Source organism: Pelecanus crispus, chromosome 1 (assembly GCF_030463565.1).
Source record: "Pelecanus crispus isolate bPelCri1 chromosome 1, bPelCri1.pri, whole genome shotgun sequence".
NCBI lineage: Eukaryota > Metazoa > Chordata > Aves > Pelecaniformes > Pelecanidae > Pelecanus > Pelecanus crispus.
In genome coordinates this window covers 211,546,788-211,559,777 of record NC_134643.1, presented here as the reverse complement: position 1 = coordinate 211,559,777, position 12,990 = coordinate 211,546,788, and the positions used below count along the sequence as shown (strand labels likewise).

Genomic DNA, 12,990 nt, shown 5'->3' with positions numbered 1-12,990 from the left:
CAGGTTATCTATCAAGTACCTGTCATTTACTGAATCAATTGCACAGAGCCTTCTTACACAGTACACAGAAATTAATTCAGGAGAAGGCTTAACCAGCTGTCTAGAGCCATTCTAAACTGGGGCTGAAGACTGCAGCTGGGGAGTTGTGTGGTATTTTTTAAGCAAAATATTTGCTTCTTAATAAAATGACTTTCAGCTGAGAAGTCTGGTAGATATGCTCTGGCAAACTGAGCTGCAGCAGTTTAAGACATTAAACTCAGCTGTCTGCCAGAGGTTGCCTTAATAATGCGGCAGAACAGGATGTGTCCAATATTGTTTTTTTCATAATCTGGTAGCTGAAGCATTGGTGTGGCTACACTGCAAGAGATCAGACACCTCATCTATCAGAAAAATTATTTTTCAGCTAGGTCAGTTTTCTGACTTGTCTTAGTGTATGGCCATAGTTCCAGCTGAAGGGAGGGGTAAGAATACGTAGTCAAAGGCCATCTGTAACTATCAGTAAAAACGTCACTATGGAATTGCCCCTGGGTTGTGACCCATGGTGATTAAGAGATAAAGGCACACATCTTCCTCTGCCCTGACTAACTCTGCTTCTTCTAAACGCTATTAAATAAAACGCAAAGTTTTGTCAAGGCATCAGGAATTTCATCTTGGAGTTGGATGTCCTGTAGAAATTATGGAGATGTTCGTTGACCTAATTATTATTTAAGTCTTTTGTATTTCTGATGAGCAGTACACTCAGGTACTACTTTAAAGACTGCCTAGAAAATGCAAGCATGACTGGACATAAATAGGCAAGCATTACTGAAAGGGAGCCCTGTGTGGCTAGATTTTGGAGGGGGGGGAAGGTTATCTTGGCTGCCATCAAAACACACAAAACGTGGATTTCGGCTAGTTTTACTGCAAAAGCAACATTGCTGTTGTTCAGCCATTTTGGGAACTAAGTGCCTTAAATGTTCTTCGGCTTCTGAAATAGTATAGCTTCATTCCTTAGTGAAAATCATGGATTTAAGTGAAACTTTGTTTATTAGTTTGTGTGGCAAGAGCTGTAGAATTTGAGTTTCACACTCTCTGTTGGTTTAAGTGGGAAATAATGAGCATTAGTAGCTAGAAGTTACAGAGTAGGAAAGGTATTTGTATTATAAGAGTAACTTGAAAATTCAGAAGCTCTGATTCCACTCACAGCACCTAAGCTTTACAGATTAACAAAATAATTTTATTGCTTGCTTGTGAATGTAGATCTTTATGGATGAATACCCTGTCTAAAAGTCTATACAGTAAATCAGATCTGCATTCATTGCCTTTGTTTTTTATGCTCCTGATTGCTTCAGGACATATTTTGTATCTGTATAGGAGCTGTAGCTCACTGCAGTGGATTTCCTGGAGTCACTGGTGCTGCTTGCAGTTGCAAAACTTAATCACAGAAGTACTGCTAAAGCAATTGGTCAGCAGAAGATGAGCCATGTTGACCTGGGTACGAGGTGGCCGTGAATAACAGGTTTTGCTAGAAGCAAACAGAAATTGGTAGAGGGAGGCCACGCAGCTCTGCATGGCCTTCATGATTGCTGACTCCTGCTGACACGTACCTGCCTTACTGGTGCTCTGAGACACCGTGGCTGGGCAGGTGCCGTACTGGAGCCGTGGGCAGATAGATAGTAAGAGGAGCATGAAGCAGTCACACAATGAAGGACTGCAAAACCAGACAAGAAGCCAGACTTTATTTACAAGTGTCTATTCCACTTTATGCAGCTCTATCTGCACTTGCAAAGGAGTTGCTTAAAAGCTTTTGTTCACAGAATGTTTATGCAGAAGACAGTATGTAGCATTGAGTTCTTTGCCAAGTGTATACAATATAATTAACTATCACTCTTATCAGTATCACCTCTTAAATTAATTTTGCTGGATTTCATGATTGCAACACTGAATGATTTATGTTTCCCCCATACTCTTCACTAATTTCATAACTCCTCATTGCTGAATTCATTTGTCTTCATCTGTCCATGTGTTTTCCCTGTTTCTTTTTTACATATGCTGTAACTTTGTGGCCCTCAAACAAGAATGTAAATACTTAGTCTGAAGAAATAACTGGTGCTGAAAGTCTGCCCCTAAGTGTCACGGTCTTCTCTTTCCCCTAACACTTCTCTCCCATTCCATAAGCCTGTGTATCATGTGATAGTTGAGCAGTGTTTGGGGGCAGAAATGTTGCAAATGGCCCTTTCAAAGTAAATTTACCAAAAAAATGCCAATTATAAGGATATATCAATTCAAATTGTGTAGCATATCATATGTTTAATACTGTAAGAATATGATACGTGAATTGCATGGGGGAGTCTTTTACCTTTACTCCAAAGCGCAATGAAGATAAAAATAAAAATGCTCTGAAGAGAGTAATTTTATAAAGTTAATTTGGACGTGGTGTGAATGACCTGGAACTTCATGTAAAACTTAATCTTTGTGCAATTATTAAAAAAAAAAAAAAAGAAAAAAGAAAAAAAAGGATAAGATCAGCCAGATAAATTACACAATGCTGACCTTATTTTTAAAATTACTTTGCTTAAGATGACAGATCATTTTGGTCTTTTATGCAATAACCAAAATTCGGCTTTTGTATTAACAATAGGAACGCTAAGCTTTTATTTTCCCAAAGGTACTTAAAAAAAAAAAAAGTTTGACATACTCACAAAGATAGGATGAGATCAAGTTATAGATATCTAAGCCAGGATTTTGTCATGGTTTTATTTTTGCCTCCAGACTTTAAATACTTCTAATAAAGGATATATTTTAAAGCATGAACTAAAAGCCTAGAGTTCATATTACTCTCTTTGGAGCTGGGAGAGGCTCGTACACGCCCATACATTTTTTTTAAGTATAGGAAACGTACAACTTTTTTTACTGGAAATCAGTTTCATAAGGAAGAAGAAATAAAAGGATCATTCTTCAAGCAACACAACTTTAGCTTCCATTACACACACCTTTTAGGAAAATTAGTCTTACTACTCTCTTTAGGGCTTTTAGAAGACTGCTTATCTTATGGAATGATTAAAATTTGCTCTGTATTTGTTTCTGAATAGCTTGTCTTTTTTGGTAATTCCTTTCTCTTTCAGACTCCCAGATTGACATAAATTTATTACTTGAATGAGTAATGGAATAAAATTCTTTCTAGGGGGAAGCGGTGTAGTTCTGCCTCCTGAATAAGTAGCATTAATACCACTTACAGATAGTTTAAAAACAGTTGTAGTTTTGCACTTTTAGCACTGTTGTTGTTGAAATAAGGATAAAAGTAGTACTAATATTAAAAAGACTTACTTCAGTATGTTGTACGTGCCAAAGAATAGGCAAAATACAGTTCTCTCTCCTGGTTTAATATATATCTTTTTTGTGGGCCTTCAGTGAAATGTGACTTTTCTTTTTTTTAGCTGGCTAGTATCTGAGCTACATTTATTTTTACCATACTATTTAAGTTCATAAATTGATGAAACTTCAATCTCACCAACCCTCTAAGGATTTAGAAAATACAAAGGTAACTTTCCCATTTTTCCAAATTGCTTATTCCTTTGTACTGACTTTCTTAAGGTACAGAAGTGAAAATTGTGGTTTTTTTCTTTTCTGGTGTCAGTAGCTCTTGAAGAGGGGGACCCATATGGACATTCTCTCCCTCCCTCCCCCCACGTCACAAGGCAGTGCTGATTGGAAAGACCAGGCCTACCACACAATGAGATACAATGCCACTTTAGCGCTTTATATACAGAAATGACTCTGTGTTGGTTTTGCTTTATCATCACTCTTTGGGACACTGGTGTGTGATTAAGCTTCTTCCTCAGGCTGCTGGCACTTTTGGCTCCTCCTCTTCATCCTAGTTGGGGTCTGCAGCCCAAGGAAATAAAAATGCAACACAGATGAAAGCAAGAGGGAAGGGGAAAAGGACAGAGCATTCTTGCCACAGCCACGTAGTTGTAGCTACGTAAGAGCAGAGCACTCATTGATTGGCAGCTCTGCTGTCAGAGTGGGAAGGAAGGTGTGCTGTATTCCAGGTATGAACCCAAGGCTGAAAAGATTCCAGAAGCAGTGATGCAAAATCAAATTATCCCCCCCCCCTTTCATTGGACAAATAGCAAGATAGAATTAGTTAAAAGTAGCTACATCACATGAAGGTCATTTCTCAGAGAAGGGAAGTCTCAGGTGACATTTGGAAGAATTCTAGTCTCCAGAGAAAGGGCATAAAGATTGTGATGTGAGTGAGCAGTTCTTGAGCCATCTCTGGGATGGCTGCTCTAAGACCTTCTACCTTCTTGAGATCACCATTTGGGAAGCATTCCAGGAAATAAAACCTTTTTTCTTTTCCTTGGAGGTTTTGGGTTTGGTTTGGGTTTGTTTTTTTTTTTTTTAAATGATTGAGTCCACCTGTATATCAGCCTTCTTGTGTCAAGGCTGATGTGACTGACAGAAGTTTGTAAACTTAGCTGTGAAGTAAGACCTCATTATATAGTCTTTGCACTTGTTTTTATTACATAAACAAATTAAAATCATATGTATAAGCCTACAGAAATGATTAAAAGGTGCCTACCATCCTGTGATCTGAAAATGAGGAGAAGGAGTATTATTACTGTTTATTAGAACAGTGGCCAAGTAAGTGGTGGGGAGCAGAGGACTGGTGTTACTTGGAGTAGGCAACTGGGTGTGACGAACACAAAAAACAATGGTATGTTTGTGCACTGTCTGCAAAGGTCTAATCAACTGGAGTGAGAAGACCTTCTAGTACAAGGCATGAAACTTGGTATTAAAGGAATATGTAGAATAATAATCCACAGGAATGGGAGTGAAGCAAATGCAGATTAGGAAAAGGAAAAAAAACAGGTGGTAGGGAAGCATTCAATATTTGGCACAATCTGCTGGAAAATAAAATAACCGTAGACTTTTTTAAAAAGAAAACACTTTGAAGAAGAATTGGAGAAAGATTATTTTTATATATAAAAAGTCTACAGTCACAATTCAGAATGGATGACCTCTCATTTTACAGGTGAGAAATACTGAGTATTGTCAAGACTGACAAGATTGGTTTTGCCTGAGATTAGCTTCCCAGGCACAGCCTGGAAATCATGTACAACTAATAATGGTAACAAGATAGTCAATAGATTTCTTCACCAGTCTCTACATTAACAAAGCACAGACTCGGTGAGCCATTCATGATGTTTTAGGAGAGGTGCTTGAAGAAAATTACTGTATTTTTCACGTGTAACTCACGGATTACCTGTTTAAAAAGGGAGAGAGGGAGCCCTGGAAATTACATAAATGCTGCTTATCTCCATCCTCCTTTAATTTTACATATTTTATGTTAAAACTTATTAAATAGTAACGACAGGCTTTATGGATGAATTGATTCGAGTTGGTGCACAGTCAGATATGTAAAAATTATATATGTAGTCTAGGTTTCTAAATTCAGAAGTGCAGTGTCTTAGGTTCACTAAGAAATTTCTAGGGATTTGAAGAGCTTTAAGATTTATGTATGGGACAAATCATTGATTTGATCAAGCAGAAATTTCAAACTGCATGCCTCAAACAGGAAGAGTGAATGGGAACTTGCAGGGAAAGGCTTCAAACTTTGCTGAATGAAACAAGCAAGGTAAAAAGGAAACCAGGGACTAAACCAGAACTTAAAAGAAATGGGGAAAAAATGCTCGTCAGCAGAGCTAGACAGCTAGTATCTTAAACATCAGATAGTGTTAACAGTTCTTTTTTTGATCTTAAGAATAGACATAGCAAAAGGATACTGAAGTGAACTAGAAGAGATTTATGTAAACATACAGATATTTATATTCATAAATACATTTACAGTGAAGTCTCTGTAATATTGGGCTTGACTGGTGGAACTTCCAATACCATTGAAGCCAGTAAAAATTCTTGCTTTGTCTTCAGAAACTTAATTTAATTTAAATCTTGTAACTGAAAACAGTAAAAGCATCAATTACCTATAATGCCATGTGTTAATGTATCTGAAAAGTGCATTCAAATGCCTAATACGATCTTTCTTTCTCCTCCTCCCCCTGTTCTAGGAATTGGCTCTCCGTAGCCAGCTTCCAACAATGGAACAAGACGGTGGATCTCAAAACCCCGTGTCATCTCCTGGAATGTCTCAGGAACTGAGAACAATGACTACAAATAGTTCTGATCCCTTTCTTAACAGGTTTGTAGGAGTAGCTACTAGAGGGAAAAAATTGATTTAAAATTCTGTTTGGTACATGTAATAGTTTATTTTGAACATCTGTCTGTGCCAAAAGCCACAGCTGTAAATGAAACTTTCCTTAAATGGCAAGTCTAGTAAAAGTTGAGGATTAAAAGCTGTCTCCTGTGGGAGGAAGTAGTCTGTTCAGACTTGTAGGAAGGTTTTTTATTCAAAGTCATAACATGTTTGCCTCTGCATAATCTGTTGACTAACAGTCATTTCAAATTACTGACTCAGAAGAATTTGTGAATAGCTTGCTATGAGATCGAATGAACTGTGAGGCCCATTTAGGACTACACCTTGAGGTTCATTTTAAGGTTTCTCCATTCACCCCTCCCCTCCACTTCAGGTATTTAATTTAGCAGTATTTTTACTCTGTTAATGTTATGTCTGCAAATAGTGGCATGTTTCATTTTAAATGCTGTATTATTTTGAAGTGGGTCTTTTAATTCAAGATACAGAATTTTACAGTCCAGACTAGTCTTTTTCATATAACTTTCTCCTTAATCTCTCTGATTTGGAATGTTTGTTTTGTTGGAAATACTGTTCTAATTACAACTTGCAAATGCTTCATACTCACCATTACAACTTGGGAGAAACTGCTGCAGCTTGAGATGAGTTGTATCTGTATTTTTTGCTTAGCATGCTGAAAAGATGAAAACAGTAAAACAATCAAATCTCCAAGCCACTTAAACTTTTAATTAATGGAGTAAAAATCTGCTAATGTTTCAGCAGTATCAAGAGGTTGATCTTAAGTTGGAGTAGTTAATTTTGTAGTTCTTTTGGAGTATATTTTGTCAGCATTCTAAACTGATACCAACTAAGCATCCCCTACCGTAAAAGAGAAAAATTACATATTCTGTCAGAGTTTATCAATACTTTTTTGCGTTACCTTGAAATGTTAGCCTAACTTTAGGGTGCTTACTGTAAGTGCTCGTGAAGTATAACAACATGCTCATCCTTGTCTTTAATGGTACGTTGTTACACTCGTAGAGAACCCCATAAAATTCATCTTTATTCTTTCAATGTAAGTCTTAACTTCCATGGGTTTTGCCACCAATACAGTTTCAAACCCGCTCGTAAGGTAAGAAGTCCATGTCATGTTAGAACTGACATGGTTTTGGAGTAGGGCAGGCTTAAATACCTGCTGTAATTTTAGATACTGAAAACTGTTAAAATCTTTGTAAACCTTTGCTGCAATTATAAATCCCTTCCTGTATTCTTTCAAATAACTTAATGTCGCTGATATCTCACACTTAGGTTCTTCATCTCCAAAGATGTACAGTCATTGTATGTAACTTTTCCAGTTATTGATATTCCATCAGCTTAGCTTAGGTTTATTTCATTTTCTGCCTTTTCCAGGAGACTTCTCCGTCATTTCATGTACTCTATCCTCACTCTAATTCTCAAAATTAGTAAAGTTCAGTGGAGATGGTGGAAGGACCTACCCTCCATCTTGCCAGTGGAATCTGTTGTCATTCACATAGTTTAGGTTATGTAAATAACATCTGTGGCTCTTAAGCTTTTTCTCCTACTGCATGAAGTGTTGTCTGTGCTACTGTTGTGTGTGCTACTGTGAGAGCGGGAGAAAAGTTTCTGTCTCGAGGTACACAGTGCTTTGTATATATTGGAGAAAACCAAGTTGAAAAAAAGGCCTTGCACGGGGAGAAGAAAGTAGTGGTGTTTTGTTGTTAAACTCCCTAAGGAAGTAAGTGTTATTTCCAAGTTTTGGGTAAGCCCTTCAGGAAGACTTACCTCCTACACAGGCAAATCTGATTAGAAAACTTTTTTTTTTTTTGTTAGAGGGAGGGATTGTCCTCTATGGAATTCATCCTGGAATCTGGTGTGAGCCTTAACTGTGCTGGCCCTGTCCCAAGTCATAAAAAGGACAAGAACTCTTAAAACTGACCTGCTCTCCTATGAGAAGCCACTGTAGAGAGGTGGTGGCCTTGATGTGTTATAGTAACATATTAGCTTGAATTTCTGGAAGGCTGTTGCCATCATACATAGTGCCCAGGTATATTTTGAAATCTGTTCTTAAATGATGCAGAATCCTCACATCTTCAAAACCTGTTTTCTGACCTGAAAGAAATGCATCTTTAGGTTTCAAATGACCATGGCAATGGACTAATGCAGTTTATCCATTGTGTGTCTACACACGTGAAATATGAAATGATGGATCTTTAGCTTTAATTAGAAAAAGGAAAAAAAGCTAGAAAGGGCAAATTCATGTTGTTTGTAAATTTTTGGCAGGTTGATAATTAGCAAGGACTATTTACTGCAAAGTACAAAAAGATACTGCTTGCCTAGTTGCTGCAAATATGTTTAACTGGGGGTTTTTTGTAGCCCTTACCCCTCGCAAAATACTTAAAAACTCTACCTGACTTGAGTTCAAGATATCTTAATTTGCATTTTGGTCTGAGCATTGTCCCCTTCTAGGTAATTTTATGTACATCACCACACTTAATTCTGGCATATGGGTAAGTGAAGGGGATTTTTAAAAAGGACATTTGTGGATATGCATTGCTGTCTCTGAATTAGATACAGCAGTCCAATAGTTTTGCCCTAAAGATCTCCCTGATGTCCCTTATGTTAAGTTTCAGACTTAGAGATATGCTTCTTTGTATCTTTATAGGGTATATATAAAGTTCCTGGTGAGACAGTCCTCCTAACTTTAGGTACTGAAATTGGATATCCAAAGTTTAGGTAGCTGAATATTGTCCACTGTCTACATAATCAGAACATCCAAAAAATCTCAGAAGATAATTGCTATATTGGAGCAATTTGAGAAAATGTATGGTAGGGTTTTCATTTCTATAGTCAAATCTTCTGCCTGTTGTCTTCGGTACTTACTATCATTGTAGTATGTTTTATTTTTTTAAGTGGGACATCCAGCAATGCAGACTTCATTAGATGATTTCACCTTTTGGTTTGCCACTCTGTTTATATATTTTTGTCTATTAGATATTTATTGGTAATGACGGTAATTCTCAGTTTAACTCCTAAATTGGGCTTTCTTCTTTTGTATACATGTATTTTAACAAATATTAGTCAAAGAAGCATCCACTCTGTTTTGGGTAATGCAGTTTAGTTGCACACAGTAGTTTTGTGTGTGTGTGTGACTACTAAATGAAGAAATCCTTGTTGAAGAAAGAGGAAATGTGTATTAAGGAGTGATTTGAAGAGAAGGGCTGGACATTCCAAGTGTGAGAGCAGTAGCCAAAAAGCCTTCTCAACTAGAGTGATTTAGTTCAGCATAGTCTCAGTTCTGGTTTTAGTATTTTGTCCCACAAAGCTAACCAGGATTTTTTTCACACCAGCTTTATATAGCTTAATTACTAGGATTGTTATGAAATGTGTGGTGATACTATTTTTAAATCCATCAAAAAAAAATTTTGTTTTAACTATAAAGAAATGCTAGGTTTCTTTCTTGTATGGCAAAGATGTCATCGTGAAATCTTAGAGAGATGTATTCATGGTTGATGGCATTCTACTGGCATCCGATGTTGAATAGCTGTTCAACCATCATCTGTTTGGTTCTTCATACTTGACAAAAAGGCATACGCTATATATTTCATGAGCACATTATGAGAAGGATCAGTATGTCTTTAAATGCTAATTTGAACAGTAAGTCAAGTTGGTCTTCATTTAGTATTCAAGCTGGAAAATCAGTAAGGATTCTCAGTGAATGCTACCACAACCTGAAGAAATAGAAATTTTGAAAATATTTTGTGAAGCTTGGATATTAGGAGATGCAAGGGGGGAGGGAGGTAATGGGGTATTTCTACAGCTGCTTATGCAGACTGCAGTTCCTGCCAGCAAACCTGCTCCTGCTTGGGCTCCTCTCCACAGTTCACAAGTCCTGCCAGGAGCCTGCTCCTGCGTGGACTTTCCACAAGCTGCAGCTTCCTTCAGGGCACATCCACCTGCTCCGGCGTGGGGTCCTCCCCGGGCTGCAGGTGGATATCTGCTCCACCATGGACCTCCATGGGCTGCAGGGGCACAGCTGCCCCACCATGGGCTTCACCATGGGCTGCAGGGGAATCTCTGCTTGGGCTTCTGGAGCACCTCCTGCCCTCCTTCTTCACTGACCTTGGTGTCTGCAGGGCTGTTCCTCTCACATATTCTCACTCCTCTCTCCCAGCTGCTGCACAGTGGTTTTTTTACCCTTTCACAAATACATTATCACAGAGGTAGCACCAGTGTCACTGATGCACTCAGCTTTGGGCAGCAGCAGGACCATTTTGGAGCCTGCTGGAACCAGCTGTGTCTGACATGGTGTCAGCTCCTGGTGTCTTCTCACAGAGGCCACCCTGCAGCCCTCCTGCTACAAAAACCTCGCTACTCAATACACTGGCCTTCCTCCTCCCCTCCCCCCCACTCAGAAATTTCCCCCTGCAGCTTTCTTGGTCTTGCTTACTCCACTGGCAGTAAGATGGCAGTAAGAAAGAAAATGCATGTAAGGCCCCATGCCATCACTGTTTTATTAACTGTTCAGTCAACAAGATGGCTCTGAACAGGGTTTGTTTACAGGATGGCTTCTGTACCAGTATTTGATTTATATTAGTGCGCTTTCTTGCCATGACCAATATGACTGAACTAGTAGTAATGCCACCGTGGGAAGCAATTGAAGAATTGCTAAAGAAGTTCGAACTATAGCTCCTATTTATAACAGTAGTGACCTAAAAATACGCTTCAGTGGTTGATTAAACAAGGGGACATTAGTAGTTAGAAATATTTTTTTTAACATTATAGAAGTGTGAAAGAGTATGCAATTATTATTACTATTTTTATAATCATTAGGGACTATCTGTGATACGCTTCTAATGGTTTTTAGCTGTGGGTGGGTGTGAAAAGTTTAAAACTATGCAGAACGCAGGTAGGCAGTTTTTTAAAGCTGCTTAAGTATGCTTTCATCAAGTTAAATTGAATCTAAATAATACAGTTTTAATTGGAAAAGGTCTGCATAAAATAAAACCCAGGTGTGTCACAAAGGCTTCAGTTTTTTATTAGAATAGAGCATTTCTCGTGACAGAATTGTTTTCAAAGCCCTTGAATTGGTTCAAAAACAAGCATTTACTTGAATTTCTTCAGTATTCTACCCTCATTTTTTGCTCCCTTTCTTCTCTTACAGTGGAACATATCACTCCAGAGATGAAAGCACAGATAGTGGACTTAGCATGAGCAGTTATAGTGTACCCAGAACCCCCGATGACTTCCTGAACAGTGTTGATGAGATGGATACAGGTTTGTTTTTGTGTACCTCCTTAATGCATGTTTTTCAAATATACTTGTGTCCATCAAATGCTCAGCCCCTTTGCAATGAAAACAAGCAACTCTGAGAAGTTGTGATACTTTCCGCAGTTGTTGCGCTACCTTCTTCTATTTCTGGAATAGAAATATTATAGTCAGATTTGTGAAGAACATACTTGTAATCAACTCTATTGAGAGGATGGGGGATTGCTTATAAGTAGTGTCACTGCTGTTGTTATATGGCATTTGAGTGTCTGTTTGCTTTTTTTAATTGATGTTGTTCAGAGCTGATAGTACTACCTCATCCAGTGTTGCTAATATGGCTCCAAAACAATATTTGGCTCAGTATTGTCTCTTTCCTTTAAGCATAAAAATTAAAATATACTAAATGACATCAAAGATCTGTGGAGATTTGGGTCAGTAGGTGAAAAGGTTGAAACAAAGGCATGTTCTTTGTACATCTGCATGTAGTCGAGTCATCTTTGGGTTTTGTGATGGATTTCTATGAATCGTGTTGCTTGTATGATGCAAGAGATACAGGATTAACCTCTAACCAGTTGTCCTGATAAATTGTGGGTTTGGTACTTGCAATATATTTAAGATGCCTCTTGCTTTGTGTTATAACTAGGTGACAGTATCAGCCAAAGTAACATACCGTCCCATCAGAACCGTTTCCCAGACTACCTTGAAGCCATTCCAGGGACAAATGTGGACCTTGGGACACTGGAAGGAGATGGGATGAATATAGAAGGAGAAGAACTGATGCCAAGTCTGCAAGAGGCTTTGAGCTCTGACATCCTTAATGACATGGAATCTGTCTTGGCAGCCACCAAGCTAGATAAAGAGAGTTTTCTTACTTGGTTATAGGGGCCTCAGGGAGACTGAATTCTAAATCTGTGAAGGATCTAAGGAGAATAGGACATCTGTATCTGAAGTTCAGAACAAGCCAGTGTGGCACACTGGCTGGTGTTCAGAAAAAGTAAATGAACAAATACTCAACAAGATTCTTTCGTTTTGCTCTTCCTTGTCCATCGCTGCTGTTATATATTGCTGACTTTTTTCCACAGTTGACTCTGAAGAACAGACATCTTGATCTTTTTCTATTGCTGTTGCAACTACTGTTCAAGGGGGGTGGGTAGGGATGATGAGCCTATTTGGATGACGAATGCCATTCCTTTTGTCCTAGTGTGCGCTTGCATATCATTTTATCTAAGTACTCAGATTTGAGAGTTAATTTCTGCATGTCACTGCTTGTAGTTTGCTCAGCTAGTTGTCTCCTGCTGCCTGTGGCAAGTGGTAAAACATGACATACTGGGGTGACAAGCCAAAAATGATGTATCTGGTCAAAAGAAGTCAATACTGATTTGGAGATATGACTTAAAGGAGGGCTGAAGACTGTTCGGCATTAAGTGTTTCTACTAGTAGCTCTTTCATTAGTCACAAAGTGCTCTTGTTCATATTTTATGTTATAGTAAATCATGAGTCATTTTACATAGAAACATATATGAACTTTGATT

General features: G+C 38.2%; 1 protein-coding gene across 4 annotated transcripts in view; it reads left to right on the top strand.

Annotated features, from left to right (window-relative positions):
• YAP1 (Yes1 associated transcriptional regulator) overlaps window positions 1-12,340 on the top strand; it is a 90,986-nt gene extending 78,646 nt beyond the window's left edge. For all 4 annotated transcript variants that reach the window (XM_075707889.1, XM_075707881.1, XM_075707873.1 and 1 more), the window contains 3 exons: window positions 6,051-6,181; window positions 11,355-11,467; window positions 12,102-12,340. In XM_075707889.1, coding sequence (XP_075564004.1) covers window positions 6,051-6,181; window positions 11,355-11,467; window positions 12,102-12,340 — 483 coding nt within the window. The remainder of the gene's footprint in view (window positions 1-6,050; window positions 6,182-11,354; window positions 11,468-12,101) is intronic.
• The last annotated feature ends 650 nt before the right edge of the window (window positions 12,341-12,990 follow it).